The following is an 18,058-nucleotide window of genomic DNA, read 5'->3' on the forward strand; positions in this document are numbered from 1 at the left end:
ACTTTTTTCTTCACTCAAATCAGAACAAAGAGAAATGTTAAATAGGGTTAAAATACCACACTGATGACTGCACACAATGTTTGCATTATTTTTTTTTCAGTTTAAATGGTAAGATTTTTGAAGTAGTCTCCCTTCGGCTTTGGAAGCAGTCACTGATCAGGGAAACATGGCCAATTCTCAAAACTTCTGGGTTTTGATTGCATTTTTAAGGAGAATTCTCATTTTATTCTGTATTCTGCTGGAATAAATTAAAATATCCATAGACTCTCATTTCTATGCAAAGCAATGAAGCTCTGTGGTAAGAAGCAAAAAGCAGAAATTGAAAAATGACCAAAAAAAATCCAGACTACATGGTTAAGCTATTTCAGATCATTAAATTCTAAACAACTGTGTTTCTAATGCTTCAAAACAGAAAAAAGTCACCCCAGTCAAGAGATACGGTTTTAACATGGGGTGGATACATATAAATACAACATTGATTCTGGCCTGCAGAGCTTGCCATGAAGAAGCTTTCTTCCTTCCTCTTGTCTTCTTAATTTGTCTACTGCAGAGAAGCAGTACATGTTACACTTTGTTGGAAGGCTGTACAACTAGTCACCTTGGTCTTTCAAAAGCAAGAGACATTTAAAAACTTTTTGGACCTGCTTAAATTGATCACATTGTTGTAATGAAAACCTCTCTTTATATTTTTGGATTCCTTTAGAAAGTGTTTCTGATGTGCATTCTCAGTCTTACTCTTCCTGCCAACTTCTATGAAATGTAATCTCCAGTTTAACCAAAACCTTGTTTAAGGAAATAAAGCATTTGACAAAACGAATGACTGGTGCTGGTAAGACTCTAAAACATTGGCTCACTGTCCAAGCAGCGGTACAGGGAAAGGCAACTTCTGAAAAACAGCAAAAGGAGGAAAACAAAAATGGTCAGGAAAACAGGTAGAAAACTCTCAGCACTGTGTGCTCTTGACACTAAACCATATCACCCAAGGCTTCGTCCAACCTGGCCTTGAACACAACTTCCCTGGGCAACCCATTCCAGGGCCTCACCACCCTAACAGGAAAGAACTTCCTCCTTATATCCGATCTAAATTTCTCCTGTTTAAGTTTTAACCCGTTTCCCCTTGTCCTGTCACTACAGTCCCTCTGAGTGAATGAAGAGTCCCCCCCCAGCATCCCTATAGGCCCCCTTCAGATACTGGAAGGCTGCTATGAGGTCTCCATGCAGCCTTCTCTTCTCCAGGCTGAATAGCCCCAACTTTCTCAGCCTATCTTCATACGCTACAGTTTGCTAGTTCGTGTTTATTTAATCACTTACATATTTTGTCTGATAATGCTTCCAGCACAGTCAAGCAGATTCTGCCATGAAGCATGGTAACAGATGTTCTATATATGTAAGGTGATGTGTCATCTCAGCAAATTAGGTCCCCTGTTGTTTTAAGTCTTGCCCGTACAACACCTCCACACTGCAGAGAAAGAGAGCAGCTTTCAATAGCAATAGCTCTTTTGTTAATATTTTCTTAACAAAAAGATAATCTGTCTTCTTTTTTTTGTAACTAAGTAATGTTGCTGCAACATACACATCTACTCCATGAAATCAACCTGGCTCACAAATAAGAAATCAAAAGAGTAGATACCGTAACAAATGATCCTACAAAGTTTTATGAAGGGAGAATATTTTTCCTACTGTGTCTATGGTTTAATCTATTCAGTGCCTCAAACCAATGTTTATTAGTGTTGTGAATAAACAATAACAAATGCTTTCAAGAACAATGTTGAATTGTGTGAAATATTAGCTGTATAAAGTCTTTTTTGTAGGGGAGTTTCCAAATAATTTTAAAAACAACTTCAAAGAGGTGTTGATAGTGTTTGTAATGTTTGCAGAAAGACATCACTAACACTCTAAATTCCAGTGCAGTACTGGTACTGATTAGGGACTACAACAGCCTGTCATGTGAAAAGCACAATGTGGGGCATTAGATGATCCTGTTGGAATCAAAGCAGATTCACTACTGAAAGTAAAAGTGTGTTTGTTCTCTGAGCATGACTTTTAGAATTATTTTTTCAGGCACGCCTCAAATTCCTTTATGTATTTCTCTCAACTGATATGGCTGAAGTTCACTTCCCAACCATAACATCTTAAAACCCAAGGGGAAGGCTGTGAAATGAGACGGCAGCTCAGGCAAGGTACTGGTATTGTTTACCAATGGTTTGCTTCTGTAGAGTGTTTCTGAAATTAGCCTGAGTGCTACCTTTAAGATAAGCCAACAATGGCATTTCTACATAAACTGTTTGCTCTATTCGCAATTGTCTAAAATATTTCATAATCTCAGGAGTGAACAGTGCCATTTGACATCATAAAGTCATTAATATTGTCAAAGTGCTGAAGGCAGTATGCTAATAAAAGCCTAGTGAAGACTAAAAATGCTTGTCAGTGAACCACGAAATTTGTCAGCAGCCTTCTGCTGGCACATACTGACGCTGGGTTAATGAAGATAGAATTAAAAGTTATTAGCTGTTTATAAAGAACATTTCAAAGAACAAAAAATACTGTGATATCTGAGTTATGAGACAGCAGGCAAACTGTTGGCAACAGGTACTACACGAGGGAAGGAATAATGCAGCAGCATCTATTACATGTGGGGGGAAATGTAAGCCAATGCATCTGCATGAGAGATGGTATAGGAAACTGGTTTTACATTCTGCTGCCCACTTGCCAAAGGACTACTCCTTTATACCTTGCAGAGGGAGGCACCCCTCTTTTTTTTCCCATGAGGCAATAACGTTTTCCAAACGATTCTTGTGTATCAATAATACGGATTGTAGGCTCACCAGGAGTGTCTACCAGTCTTCTCTGTATAATTTGGTTACCAAAGTAATTAATTTCCTCCAAGGAAGGGGAGTATCCAGTGATGGTCAATCTGTTTCATGGTTACTTTGTTATCAGGCACTGTTTAGGGATAAATAATTAGCTTGTCATACTAAATTAAAGGGATAAATATTCCCTTCCAAAATTAGAAATGGAATTATGAAAATGGAACACATATTGCCTATGTATGAGAGCTCAGTTGCATCCTCACACTGTTTCTGGTGTCTCTGCTAGGACAACATTCAACTGTGAGAAATGTGGGCTGACTGTAATATATATCTAAACTTCTTCCAGAAATTTCTTCAGTATGCTTTGGGGTTTTTTGAACTGAGGATTCAATTCTACTGCATGTCCCAAATTAGTCCATCCTTTGTTGGTTTAAACTGAAAACCTTCCTAAAAGATGTGCCAAAGTAAACGCCTTGTTAGAGCTGTGCATGGCTGCTTATCTCCAGCAGTACACAGAATCATTTAGGTTGGAAAAGACCTTTTAAGACCAAATCCAATTGTAAACCCAGCACTGCTAGGTTCACTACTGAACCATGTTCCTAAGTGACATATCTACACATCTTTTAAATACCTCCAGGGATGGTGACTCAGTCACTTCCCTGGGCAACCTGTTGCAATGCTTAACAGCCCTTTTGGGATGCCCTTTGGATTGGACATCCAGTCTAAACCTTCCCTGGCACAACTTTAGGCCATTTCCTCTGATCCTATCTCTTGTTATGTGGGAGAAGAGATCGACCCTCCCCTCATACAACCTCCTTTTAGGTAGTAGAGAGTGATAAGGTCTCCCCTGAGCCTCCTTTTCTCCAGCCTAAACAATCCCAGTTCCATCAGCTGCTTCTCACAGGACTTGTGCTCTAGACCCTTCACCAGCTTGACCTCTTTGAATGCACAGGGACACCATAGTAGGCAGAAAGAACAGCAAGCAGCTTTGAGAGTAGCTGTGGGAAGCCTCCCTCCCTGGGCTTCCTGCCACCAGTGCCATTCTTCACCAGGATAATACTGTGCAATAACGGCTTAGTGCAGGACTGCGTTTCTGAAAAGCTTTTCCTTAGCGGCTTGTACCTTTCTGGCCTGTGCCTCATGAAGTCAGGACAGAGTACAGGTCCGTACAAACACACCGGTGTTGGTGGACAAGCCTGTAACCGAGCATGCCACTGCTAAAGCAGTGGAACGTTTGCGTGTACGGGCATTAGTAGGGACATCCGCCTGGTGGCCATCTCACCAGTGGGCTTTGGGTGAGTGAGACAGGCACATGTGGTTTCGATGGCTGACCAGGGAGCAGCGGAGGACAACGCACCGCCTGGCTGCATGGATCGGGGGCTGTAGCCTCAGGCCTAACAGACACACAAGCTGCGGCCGCGGCCGTCCCAGCCCGCGGGGGCAGGTGGGAGGGAACGGCAGGGCCGTCTCGGGGTACGGCGGGTCCCGGCTCAGACACCTCGGGCCCGCTGAAGCAGGTATTGCCGCCTTCGCGGCAAGCCCGCCGATTCTGCGTTCACCTCACCCCGGGCCCTGCCGGCGCTCCCGCACCACCCCCTCCCGCCGGGGCCGCTCGCAAGGCATGCTGGGGCTTGTAGTCCCTCCTACGGTCCTCCCGCCTCCGGAGCGCCTTCACGGAAGCTGCCGAGCGAAACTACAACTCCCAGCAGGCGGAGGGGGGCTCCCCGAGCGTCCGCGGCCGAGCCAGCACGGGGAGGGAGGCCGGTCCCGCTAGGTCGTGTCGCGCGGGCGAGTACCAGGACGGGTCGGCTCCGCCCGGGGCTGACGGCAGGCATCGCTCGCGCCTGTGTGCGCGCGTGCCGGGGGCGGCGAGGGCTCAGGCGGCGGGAGCGGGTCTCCAGCGCAGGCACCGCGCCCGGCCCGGACTCCTGTACCCGCACGGCTGGCCGCTACCCCAGTGGCGGAGGCGGCGATGGGGGACAGTTAGTGCTGTCGCCACGCTCCACCAGCCGGAGGGAGGGCTGGGCTCGGCTGCATCGACGGCGCGGCGTCCCCAGCGCTGCTGGTGCGGGTGACCTGCCTGCCCCCTCGGCAGGAAGCAGCTGACTGACGGACCGACCGCGGCAGGGGGTGTCCGCCTGTGTGGTCCCGTCCCTCGCCGCCTCCTCCCGCGGGCGGCCGCCGCTGCGGTGGTTGCCGCCTCTCCCTGAAGATGAGGAGGCGGCAGCTGCTGATTCTGGGTCTGGCTGCTGGGGAGAAGCCTGGATAGAGACTGTGGAGAAAGCGGGGAGAGAAAGCCGCCGCTCTCCAGCTAGCGGAGGGGAGCCGGGCGTTTTCCTCACCTTGCTCCGGCCGAAAGCCCAGCCGAACCAGAGACGCCGGCGGGAAGCCGCTCCTGTGCGCCGGGGCGGGGGCAGGATGCGGGGGGGGACCCGGCACCGCCGCGGGCCGTGAGCGAGAGCCTGCGCTGCCGCAGCGTGCGACCGCCCGCGGCGGCCGTGAGGCGGGAGGCGAGGATGGTGACGGGCGGGAGAAGTTCCGCAGAGATCTCCCACCGGCTGCGAAGCCTCCCTGTCCTCTCCGTTCCCCAACGTCCCTTCCGCACGGCCGCCCTCTCCGAGGGGATGAGGCGCTGGGGAGCATGAGGCGGCGGCTGGGACCTGTTGTGTAGGGGAGGCGGGGGTTAAGCGCGGCGGCGCGGAGCGTGAGGCGGGGGAGCGGCTCTGCGGGGAGGGGGCAGAGGATGAGGACCTGCTCTCCGGGCGCTGGTGTCTGTCGGGGACCGGCTCTGCCCCGCGCTGCCTCGGGTTCGGGAGACTTCCCTGCGGCGGAGCTGTGACAGGGAGGCGGGCCCGCGGCGGGGAGACCCGCGACCCCGGCTCTGCGGCGAGCAGCGGCCGCTTCGCCCTGGACTAACTGCGGCGGCAGGGAGAAGAGCGCTTGAAGTGTCTCGGAAGCTGGAGTTGCAGCCTGGCTCCTTTCTCCCCCCCCTTCGTTTTTTCCTCCTCCTTACTGATCTGTTCCGCGCCTTTCTTGAGGGAACGTTTTAGGAATGGTCATTTTTAGCAGTGAAATCTGCTGCGCGAAGGAGGATTATAACAAATCTCTATGAATGCTAAACTCGATTGCTAAACCTTGCCTTGACCAACCTTCTGACCCTCGGAGAGCTCTCTCAGGGTGCGCGTGGGAAGGAAAGAACAATCTTCCCATTTGAAAATAAACTTGAAAAAAAAAAGACTAATTTTTTTTTGGACAGACTAACTGCTTTATAATTCTTTTTTTTTTTTAATTTCCTTTTTCTTGTTTTGTGATAAGTTGTTTTAAAAAGGATTGTCTTACATGGTGGTTTTGTAACTGATGGAGGAAGCTGAAGGAAGGATCCCTGTCAAGCGTTTCTGATGTGACAGCTTTGGTTTCTGAGGAGTTAAGTGGTGTTTGCATGATACACCTATTGCTAGCCTGGTAGAGACTCTTTTTTCATCTTTTTATTTGCTTTTTTTAATTAACTGGGGCTGGTGGAGAGGGCTGTCTTGGTCGGAAGACTGTTTGCACACATTTATATATTGTATATATTTTTGGTGGGGTTCTCCCCACATTTTACTCTCCCTTGATGACTCCTGGAGGTAGTAGTGGGCCCATGAAAGACTGTGAATACAGTCAGATCAGCACACACAGCTCTTCGTCTCCCATGGAGTCTCCCCATAAGAAAAAGAAATCGGTTCCCAAGAGAAAATGGGAGGTTTTTCCTGGAAGAAACAAATTCTTCTGCAATGGGAGGATAATGATGGCTCGACAGACTGGAGTCTTCTATCTGACTCTTGTTCTCATCTTGGTCACCAGTGGACTCTTCTTTGCATTTGAGTAAGTGACATTAAAGTCTTTGTATCTTCCTTATCTTTCTCTAGTTACCTGTTTTCTGACTGAAAGGAAACTAATCATGTTTAGCCAGATATCATGGAGAATGCTGACTGAATTCAGCTAATGTTGGTTTATATAATTGAAAATATTACCTGATAAGATGCTGGGGGCATAGGATCCAGTTTTGGTTATCACACTGTGGAAAACTGATGTTTGTGGATTAAGGTTGTAGGGTTTTCATGCCACAGGTTTCCAGCTCTTGCTGATGTTGCAAGAAGAGTGTAAAACAGCAGGTTTGGGATGGTCGGGAAGTTATGTACCTTCTTGTCTGTGAGTTACTCTGCTGAGAATCAAAACTGCCAGGTGCAAAAATACTTTCGTAACCTTTTGTAACAGAAAATGCAAGGAAAGCAGTATCTTTCATCAGTTCATGGGTTAGGCATGATTTTAACTGAAAATGAAAACCAAAACCCAATAAAAAACTAAAGCCAAAACCAAGAGCATATACCTAGCATGTGCAGTTTTGCATATACCTAGCTTTCCACCGCTAGGTAACAGCATTACTTTCTGTTTGTGATTATAACTTGTATGTGAGTTTGGTCTTAGTTTAAGTTGTATCAGTTTTGGAAGTTTGGGTTTTTCTTTAAGCAAGCTTTTGATGTCCTCCTAGGGCTTTTTTCTCTGTTGCTCTGAATCTTCTGGAGTCCTTTTCATTTATATAAAGTGGACACACGGTGACAGCAGATCAGATATACTGATTTTTGCACTTATGTTGGAATGGCTAAATGAAATATGTATGGCAAGAAAGAATTAGGCACATGAAATGGACAATATGCTTCGACTTACTTTTTTTAAAGAGTTCCCAGATGCTCACACTGCAAAAACACTGGCTGTAGTAATAATTGAATTATTTTTAAAGTGTTAATGCTGTTTTACCTGTTCTAAACTATAGTAGCTTGGCTTGTGGCAGGAAAAAAAATCTTCAAATTATGTATTAACAGCTCTTACTATTTTCTTGACTAGAAACTATTATGTATAAGTAAGCTTCAGTGCTGCTTTCAGAAATTATGTTCACTTTGATGAGTGATACAGTTGAATGACGAAAGTCATTCGTTACTTGGTGTCTTCCAGGAAGATGCCAGTGATGTTAGCAAACCATAAATTGCACCAGTTAAATGCAGACCATGTTAACATACTGATAGTAGTAAAGGTAAAAATGCTCAGCAGGTGACCAGTTGCTGAATATATCTGTGAGCTCGGCAAATGAATTGTCTTCAGTGGGCTTCAGGTTACTTTAGCGTGATGCTTTAATTGTAAATCTTATGCAGACATTACAAAGCTGCTTGAATATGCTTTGAGTAGCTGAATAACAGTCAATATGATATCCATATACTGCAAATGTGTTTACTTTCCTGGTTTTAAAGGGGTGTTAAAGGTGTAACCTGATAGCACGCAGTCCTGATGCAATACTACTCTATTCTGTGTGTCATGATTAGGCTTAATTTTGGAAAGCTTTTGGGTGGGAGCAGATATCTGCATCTCTGTGCAGCCTCATCACCTTCAGCAGAGCCTCTGAAGGGAAGTGCTGGACTGCCTGCAAATACCACAGTGTAAATGTGGGATCAAAACTGTAATGTTTTATAATCATGATTGTGAAACTTATTTATTAAGCTACAGTTTATAGCTTATTTAGATGTCTTAACACTTGGTTGCTTCAGAGAGAAGTATTCTCTGCAGCTGCATGATTCAGAACTGCTAAAGCAGGATGAGCTTCTAGCAGTTCATCACCTTCCAATTTCATTACTACTGTGAGTTATGTGTACCTACCAAAGTTGAACACTACAGCTTCTGTCATGTCTTTGAGCTTATTTGGAGTGATGGACGACATCTTTAGTCAAGCTGCAGCATTTTTTTATATATAATTGGTGCTTATTCTAACTGGCAGTCTTGAAGCAGGGAAAAATCTTCAGCTTTATGTAACTATATAAATTCTCTGTGTGTGTGTGTTTGCTGGTCTTGAGTCATTCTTGTATCACTTGCACTCTCCTTTTAAGGAAAATCAAAGTAGAGGGTGGCAATGATAATTTATTTTTATAATAATAAGGTAGACTTTGTTTTTTAAAAAGCACTTACACTGGAAAAGTATTACTCATCCTCTGGAGGCTAATTAAAAAAACAAACCCTAAGACTATGAGAATGGTGTTGAGCACATTTGTGATGTTTGGACTGCAGAAGGTTGTTGATTTTACAATGAAAAGGGATTTAGAATGAAAACAGGTAATTTCTGACTAAAAAGCGTTCTTTTGAAGCAGTTTCCAAGTGATAATCTAAAGTTACTATTTATTGATCAGTTGATGGCATCTCGAGGAGTTAGTGTCACTTCCATTATTTGGCTGACTTGGTTATGGTGCTCCTCGTTAACCACCAGAATGACAGAAATGTGTTTCAGTTGTTTGTGTACAGGTGGGTCAAAGTGATTTTTAAATGGGCATGTGGAGTGTCTGAACTGTAAGCTCAAACTGTCATTGAAGAGGAAAGACACCCTGTATGCTCTTGCAATTGTTTGGTCTTTTTGCTACAGGTGAAATAAATGATTTTGTTCCTTTGGTTTCGGAAACTGGAAGATAGGTATCACATTCGGAAACTGGAAGATAGGTACTCATCACATTCCCAGTCATTCCCCGGTTGCAGCCTGTGAAGTGGGGGTGTAGGAAGGATAGGACTTTGACAGCTAATTCCTGGGGAAGCATCATGCTAACATAAACAGTTGTCTTTTACTCTTTTGGCTTCATTCATTCTTCCAACATGATTTCGCCCCGACCCTCCTTTTATTTTACTGTTGACACCCGTTCATCCAGAGCTACATCTCAGGTGCTATGGAATCCTGTCCAGGGGAGAAATACATGTCTCTGAGTCAACAAACCCTAGTTCTCCAAAAGCAAACATATGTCATACATCTTGACCTGTATAGCTTTTGACATTGAACCATGCCTTTGCAGTCTTTTGTATTTATACTCCTGTGCTTTTTCCTGCCTACTTTTCCCAGTACCTACTGTTGGTTGGTTTTATTCCTTTCTCTCTGTTGACTTTTATCTCTCATATACTCCAAATACATCACCATTTCTCCCTTTTGTCATTTCACTGTTATTTTCATTTTTGAAGAGGTAAGCCAGAATTTGCTTAAAAGAAAACAACAATCTAGGAGCTTTCAAGCTGGTAAAATATTTATAATTCCTGCCTCCCTGCTTTTCCAGAGGTAGAGAATGGAAGTAACAAACAGTTTTATTTCTGTAACTTATCTATTAAACGTAACATGAATTATTGCAAGAACTTCTGGGTCCCAAGAGGGATGCTGTGCTTGAGGTATTCTTAAAAATGCCTATTTCAAAATGCTCAAGATGAGGCACTGCAAATTATTTACTTTGTCTTTAAAATTTGGGTATGTTATTTTATTTTAGAAATATATTTCCTAACTCTAACCCTATGATATTCAGCCTTTTTTCTTTTTTTCTTGCAAATTTGGCTTTGTGTTGCACTTCCTTTTTTTCCTTTGCCTTGCCTCATTACACAGACATATATATTTTTTAAACTATTCAGTGCTCATGTAAAGTAGCTGCATGAAAGCTTGGAAAACAAATTCCTTTCCCCAGAGCAAAGACAGCATCCATAACTGAAGGGCAGATCTCACTGCTGTACTTAGCCAGTTCAACCGCTGTATTTACATAATTTAAGTCCTTTATTGGTGCAATAGAGAGGCAAAACTAAGGCACTTCGTACTGCTTTTATGCAGCTAGGAATGCATAGTCAAAAGAGAAAAGAACCCTTTATTTCCATGGTCATCTGGAGTCCTATTTTTGTAGGTTACAGTAAAGCAAAATGGAGGCTGAATGACATATTTAACACAGCAGGATATGTAAAACAAACATCTTGATGTTAAATGGCAAATCTTAGATGAATGCACAAGCTTCACAGGTTCCAGAGCAGTGGTAGATGAGTTTGGCTGCATTACTACTGTGAGTTAACGCTGCTTCTGTGTGCCAGCTCCCTTTTTCTTGGACCTCATGGTGCAGGTAGCACGAGAGAACATGTCTGCACCTGAGCTGCTTCAGGTCAGGCAGGCAAATTAAACTTCCCATAAAAGGTGGGTTTAAGTGAAGATGCCAACTGAACTGAATTGACTCGGGCACAGTCATGTTTTCTTCTATCCAACTCAGTTGCAGGGTGAGTGGTTCTGGAAGAAGGTTGGAGCAGATGGTGGGATGCCGGAAGGGCTGATGCAGTGCAGCTTTTTTCTCTGTAAATGTGAGTCAGAGCCCTATCACTTCTGATACCATTTAACACTTGCACTGATTCAACAAACTGGAGGGTTTGGGGTTTGGGTTTTTTTTGAGCTGGTTAACACTTAATTTTTGTGTAATTGCACTGTCTTTCAAAAAGGATGCTGGAAAATTATTTAAACTGAGATTGTCCATGTGCATGTGCATACAAATCACTGCTTTCTGTCTGCTCTTGCAGTCACTGGCAACCTGCTCCATGCCTCCCACCCCGAAAACCAGTGTGACTGGAGGACATTTATGAGTCACACTATCGGGTGCAGTGTAGATTGTTCAGTATTGAACTTCTATAGCACGTACTATGGCAAAGTGGTGTAACTCACTGCTCACTATGACAAACCTCTGTGTGTAAACATAGCATCTTCACTGTGGTATCAACAATTGTCATCGTCTTATGGCGAATGTTCTGTGGTCTTGAAAGAGGTGGATTCTTAATGTGAGGTCCTATGCCAATTAGGTGGAATGTTCTTAATCTGATAAGCCTCCTTTATCTTTCTTCCTCTTGCTCTTAGGACGAGTAGCTTACTTGCATCTTTTGATGTCCTTACACAACGAGTTCCTTAGCAGGAAGTGCTACCAGTGTGACTTCAGGTATTAAAGGCTGCTATAAACATTTCCTGCTGAAGATGTCAAAATGGATTTCAAAGCAAAAATTGTGGCATATAAACTGGAATGATCATTTAACAAGAGAACTGCGTCCTTTTCTACATGAAGGGCAGTAGCTGCCTAATAGTGCAAGTGGTGTAGGCAAGTGCACTGATGAATAGGTGTTTCCCCCCAACCTGCAATTTTCTTTGTTTAAAAATAATCTGTCATTAACATTAAACCAAAGCAGTATTTCTGTTTCTCATTTTGCCATATTATACATCTCTGACAGTTTAGTGAAAAAGACATAGAATGCAGCAATTCTAATTTTCAGGGTTTACTTTTTGTATTGAATTTATATAGAAGTACCAAATAATACGGTAAATTCCTAAGGGATGGCATGCATTCTAACCAGATGTTGTTTATTCTTTGCACTTTAATTACCCTGAAAATGTTAGCTGCAGAATCTAATATCTTTCAGGTACAAAGTATATCTAATATTTTTCTCCTTTGATAAGGGACTTTCCTCAATCACAAAAAAAAATATTATGTAATCCATCTCTTCTAAGTTTCCAGTGATCTATCTGTTCATGGCTGCTGAAGTTTCTCCCTGGCCAAAAGGGTATAGTTTTGTACTACCCTAACTTAAACTAGCGCCTCACTGAGCAGGTACCTCAGTTTAATCTTTTAAACCTGCTTTGAATGAATAGCATGATATAAACTGAAGTTGTTTCACCCAGAGATGTACCAGTAACATTTGATATTAGGTCATGCATCTCTACTTTTCAAGGCTAGATCTATTTATGTGGAAATGGATAATGACTAAGTGCTTCAGTTTTTCAGAGTGAAATTCTGTGAGGATAACCTCTTTTACTTTTGGAAGTCAAACCTTCTTTAGTTCTCCTGAAACTACAGAGGCTTTTTATGATTTTGTAACACTTCACTTGTTTTCCAAAATAAATGTTAAAGAGCTTTTTTCCCAGTGTTGTTTTGGTTTGGGATTTTTGTTTGTTTGTTTTTTTTTAATTCAGCTTAGTTGATGGCCTTTATCTGCTGTTTCATGGAGAAGATAAGTTTTGAACACGAGTTTTTGTCTTTAAATTTCCTCCTTTCTCCCCTATAGTTCTAGTTGTATTTCCACTTCTTTTTTTTTTATTTTCCTTTTTTTTTTTTTATTTATTTTTGCAGAGGTGGGGGACAATGAAAACAGGGAGTGTAACAGTGCAAGAAGTGATGTTGGCTTCTCAGATACTATGTCCTCTCAGGACCTGGAGGAAATCCCTGTGTAGCTTTGGACCATTGGTACATGCACATCTTCAGAGTGAAATGTGAATGTTTGTGCTCTTCTTTGCTTGATGTCATTCTAACCTCTTGGAGAAAGAGAGGAAATTTCATCACAGCCTGCTGGGTGATGGTTTTCTATGTTCATCATAGCTCAGCATGGTTCTTGTAGCTAGGTGTAGATTCTCACCTGGGATATTTGATATCCTTTCCAGAGTGGGGAAAAAGGAAATTTTCAAAGTTTGTTTATTATCTATATAAATGTCTTCAAATATTTACAAATGCTGATGAGTAATACTTATCTACGTCTTCATTCTCCAGAACATGAGGTTAGACTTGTAATTTTGTGACACTTGTTTGATAAAGTCTTAATTTATCACTTAAACATTTGTGGTTTCTATTGTTTATATAATCTGTATAGTATGCCTGTTTTCTTTTGTCTTTTCAGAGCAGGTACTCTTGCCCCTTTAACCGAATGGATGTGTGCCCAAGGTATAAGATGTATCTCCTGGAGACTAGTGTAAGGGAGTTACATTAACTAGATTTACACTATTGAAAAAATAATTTCTATTAGTTCTGGTCATTGTCATGTGACCGTCTCTGGAACTCTTTTCACATCACCCTGCAGAAGTTTTCATAACTTGTTTGAAAGGGAGATGTTAGGGCTTTTTTTCACATATATTCTCAGGAATCATGTTACATGTTTAAGTTTGTGTAAAGTATTCTTTATACGCGTGTTCAACTTTGGACTAATAGTGCAAAAAATACCTTTGTTGATAGGTGATTTATGTCATAGCTGCATTGTAATATCAGTTTGTTAATGGCATTTTGTACAAAACACAAAACAGTATTATCAGTGGATCTGGATGACTGAGAAACTATCTTGCTTTGGAAGGAAAAGGGGAAATAGTCTGTACAGAACTTGAACCAAACTGTCGGGTTCATTCACCTTTTTTTCTATTTTTTTAGAGGGGGGGAGAGGAGAAGCATGGAGCTGAAAAGAAGTATTTTGTTAACAATATATGGGCTTATTTGTAGCTTCAGTAGCAACTGGAATGCTGGAATTTGAACTGGGCATTAAATACAGAAATTCTTTCTTAACAGTTAAGTTATACCTTTCAGGTAGCTAAGAACAAGAAGACAAAACTTCTAACGGAAATGGCCTCTCCATTTATTGCAGCATTAAACTGATAGTAGTAATATTCAAATGTGAACTACTTAATGGGAAGGTGAAGAAAGAGGAGAAAGCTGAGAATATTTTTATCTTTAAAAGCTGCGTGATTGTTTCAAATTGGCCCAGCCAAAGACTTCACTGGCTTAAAATACTGGAACATCTTGAAAAATTGCTTAAAATGTTGTAACAACTTTATCTAGGAAATTTTTGCTCACCTGATTGAGAGTCCTTCTAAGTGAGGCTGTAGTAGCTAATGATCACTTAAGTTACAGGCTGCCAATGAAGGTTTGTACATGTCAGTGCTTCTTGTCTTTCATTTGGCAAAGCTGATGGAAAAGCGGCAAAATCCCCTGAAGTCAGCTGGAACTACCAAAGTTTATTACACTTTGTATAATCACGGCCCTTTTTTTTTTTTTTTCAGAACTTCCTACAAAAAATGTGAAGTGGTTAAATATTTTACAAACCAAAGAGACACACTAAAATCAAGAAATCAATATGAAGCCTGTGTTAATAGCCAGAAATAAAATTCTGTTCAGATTTATTGAAGTAGTGAATGTTAGTAACGTAAAATGTATTTAGGGAAAGAAGCTGAACTGTTTTGGAATTTCAGTTCCGTGTAACACTCGCCCCATCCTTTTCCCTGTTGTATGTGTTCATAGTCAAACTCCTGTTCATACCTCAGTTACTAGGCGAGGCGGGCTTTGTATTTGTGAAGCCTGACAATGGGCTTTCTGCAGTGTGCATTAGTGGAGTTCTTGCCCAATTGCATTCCAGAACTTTAACTGCTAAGTTGACAGTGTGCTGTGGTGCTATATGGTTATTCAGCATCTGTATCACTTCCTTTTCATCAGTGTCCATAGGGTCTATTCACTGGTGGCTAATGAGGTCTTACATAATGTGCTTGGCTAATGAGATCACAGCTGGTTTTGTTTTATAGTTTTCCCCTCCTGCCATCCCCTTAAGTTGCTTACTGCAATGAAGCAGTTGCTTACCAGCAGCATGCATTTATTGTGGTAAATATGCAGTAGGTTCAGTTTCTTCTTTAGCTTTTACTGTTAAAAAAATGTCTTATGAAACAGAGATTGAATAGAATGCTGATAATTAAATTGAAAGCTGAGAACCTGAACTCAGAAGTTAAAACGCACATAAAATTTGCAGTTTAGGAATTTTATATTACAGTTTAAGGGCAGGTCAGATTGTCTACACTGAGTGAATGTATGAAATAAATTTGTGAGGTTTGGAACTAGATGATCTTAAGGTCCTTTCCAACCCTAACTATTCCATGATTCTAACATACGTTTCTTAATACATATCTATTAGTTCTTAAGAGCAAGGAACAGTTATGTTGGAATTTGTTACTATTTTAGCATAAACACTCAGTATATTACTAAAAGTTAGATTAACAACATTGGCTGGGTTTGGAAATAGTAATCCAAAACTTTTGTTTCTGATTGTGATAGATTTTGTGTGCTTTTTTTTTTTTTTTTAAACTATCTGGACATCTGGAAATTGGAATCCTGGTCTTACGTGTTCAGTGCACTTGTTAAGATATCCCATTGGTTACGAATGCCATGTTTCAGGGTAGAGAAGCAGAAGTACTGTTGGACCAGTACAGTACTTAAGTTTTGCTGTATGCTTGTTTATGCTCATGGTGTGGGTTTTTGTGGCACAACTGTCTATGCCTGTTCCTTAGTGAATACTGTTTCATTGGCAAAAGGGCTTTCTAGTGTTGGATTAAAATGTGGAAGTTATAATTTTTCCTAACTTGGAACTATTTGAGCACTAAGAAGAAAAGTAAAAGCTAGAATAGTGTTGACTTTTCTCTCATCAGTATTGCACCTCTTTAAGAGACATGCTTCTTGTGAGTGTGGTTTCTTTAGAGCTCATAATGCTTTTATGTAGTGAAAAAATGCAACTTTTGAGATACTTTTATTATTCAACATGAGTTGTTGGTTTGAGGGCTGGACAGGCATCAGGTGTAGAAATACCCAAGTAAACTTTGTCGTTAGTCTGAATAGACTGGAACATGAAATGTGTTGCATGGTGTGATAAAGAAAATTGGAGGGTACAGGCCAGTTCACTGATTTGCCTCAGTGAACTGGCCTGGAGAAGGCTCAGGGGGCATCTTATACCTGAGTGGGGAGGACAAGTAAAAAATTAAAAAAAAAAAAAAGGAGCCCTGGAGGGAATGAGCACAAAATGAAACACCATTTAAACATCAGAAAGGACTTGTGGTGGTTTTTTGTTTGGTTGTTTGTTTTGGTTTTGTCTGTTTGCCTATTTGGTTTGGGCTTTTTTGCTGTGAGGATGATTGAACACTGGCACAAGTTGCCCAGAGAGGCTACAGGCATTCTGAAAACCAGCCAGATGTAGACCTGAGGAGTCTCCTCTGACTCTGCTTTGAGTTAGCTTTGGACTCTGTCTCCAGAGGTCCCATTCTACCTCAGTCATTCTGTTACACGTGAAAACCTGAGAACTTCTTCCCATAAGACAGCGAAAGGTATATCTAGTGAGATTGTTTTAATAACCCATTTATTACATTACCTATTTCACAAGAACTTCAGTTATACGTAGTCTTAGAATCTGAACCTAAAGTCTCAGTCCAACAGAACTTAAAAATTTGCAAGTGAAATAGACATAGCTGTTGTTTCTGTCCCCTCTCCTTTTCTCACCTTTGAATATGGCTTTCTCAGTACAAAGTGCATTTTCCAGCATTTCTTGGAGGTTCTTTTTCTGCATTCTTTCACTTATCTGCTGTTCCTAAACAAGCTTTGCCCTCTACTATTTGTCTGGTTTTTGCTGAACTATAGTTAGTATTTTCTTATCATGTAAGCAGCAGCATTTTATTAAACATTGATTTGCTAAACAAACAAACAAGTAAATAATTCCAGTTCTGGATTACAATTTGGGAATGAAATAAGAGGAGAAAGCTTAAATGAAGTGGAGCATATTGTTTTTCCGTAAAATATATCTGAATCTTTACATGCTGTAGTAGCTATCACTGCTAAGTTTCTCTCAGGCTGGTGGAAGCCAAAGGGGCATATCCCTATACCACTTATTCAAAGCACCATTTTCCAGAGTGCACTTCGTGCCTGTAGACCTGCCTGGACAGAGGTTGGATTATTACTGCTCATGAATTCAAACAAAACTTTAGAGTATTTCATAGGAACATCCCAGTTTCCTTTCTGTTTATCAGGCCTAGTTTCAGTGAGACTAATCTGATCGTTGTAGGCTGCTGAAAAGAATGGACCCACCTCTTCCCTTCTCCCAGGCCTCAAACGTTGCTTCTTTTGTCTGGCTCTGTTTTTTACACCTAGTGGTGAACCTCTTCAGGGAGTTCCCTTCCTGCTGAAAGCTAATCCTGCCCTTCTTCTACACAGAGAAAAACTTTTTGCTGTTTTAGATCCCTGAAGTGAATTCCTGAAAATCCAGAAAAATGTTATTAATAGTGCAAGGGAGGATGTGAAAGGGAGGAGTTCGTCAGATCAGCATAGCTGTGATTTGAAATTGTATCCCAACTTTAGGAAACTTGGTGTTATATAGTGTTGGTTTGTTGTTTGGCATCTGTGAGGGCACAGACATAACATCTTTAGGCTTACCCAAATTATTATTTAGTTGCTTAATGAGAATCTTAGAGTTCTGGTGTCTTAACCTTATTTTATTTTAAAAGTAACTGGATTGTATTTTACAGAACTTGAACTGCTGCATTTTCCAGATAACACATTATTAAGTACTCCTTAGTTGTTAGTGCCTTACAGTTTTTCTGTATTTTTTTAATGAAGACATTATACCCAATTCTGTAACACAACACAGGGGTGGTAACTGAAGTAATTCTTCCTGCATCCTTGCCTATATAGTCTGTGTTCCCCATATCCAGATTGCAGAGCCCATGTATTCTAATAGAGGGCCTATGAATACTTCTTCACCTTAGTTTGTATAAAAACAGATAAGTTAGCTCAAAATACGCTGAACTGAACCAGGGAATGAGTATTCTCAGTCCTTGCCATTTCTCCCAC

General features: G+C 41.6%; 2 protein-coding genes across 7 annotated transcripts in view; one reads left to right on the top strand and one right to left on the bottom strand.

Moving 5' to 3' along the window:
• Positions 1-18,058, top strand: part of ZDHHC14 (zinc finger DHHC-type palmitoyltransferase 14) — a 124,481-nt gene that overhangs the window by 15,928 nt on the left and 90,495 nt on the right. For 5 of the 6 annotated variants that reach the window (XM_061471640.1, XM_061471642.1, XM_061471644.1 and 2 more), the window contains exon 1: positions 5,814-6,671. The exons of the other annotated variant lie outside the window; for it this stretch is intronic. In XM_061471640.1, the coding sequence (XP_061327624.1) occupies positions 6,421-6,671 (251 nt within the window). In that variant the 5' untranslated portion in view covers positions 5,814-6,420. Of the gene's footprint in view, positions 1-5,813; positions 6,672-18,058 lie in introns of those variants that run through there. 6 annotated transcript variants of the gene reach the window in all.
• Positions 1,276-5,494, bottom strand: LOC133278615 (uncharacterized). Its single transcript, XM_061471649.1, has 2 exons — positions 5,153-5,494; positions 1,276-1,459 (listed from the first exon to the last, which is right to left on the bottom strand). The coding sequence occupies exons 1-2, from the start codon at positions 5,451-5,453 to the stop codon at positions 1,431-1,433; spliced, it is 330 nt and encodes a 109-aa protein (XP_061327633.1). The 5' UTR covers positions 5,454-5,494; the 3' UTR covers positions 1,276-1,430.

The sequence above is a fragment of the Pezoporus flaviventris genome, unplaced genomic scaffold (assembly GCF_033815535.1).
Source record: "Pezoporus flaviventris isolate CSIRO_AGI_PZ_B2104156 unplaced genomic scaffold, CSIRO_AGI_Pfla_v1 ptg000066l, whole genome shotgun sequence".
Taxonomy (NCBI): domain Eukaryota; kingdom Metazoa; phylum Chordata; class Aves; order Psittaciformes; family Psittacidae; genus Pezoporus; species Pezoporus flaviventris.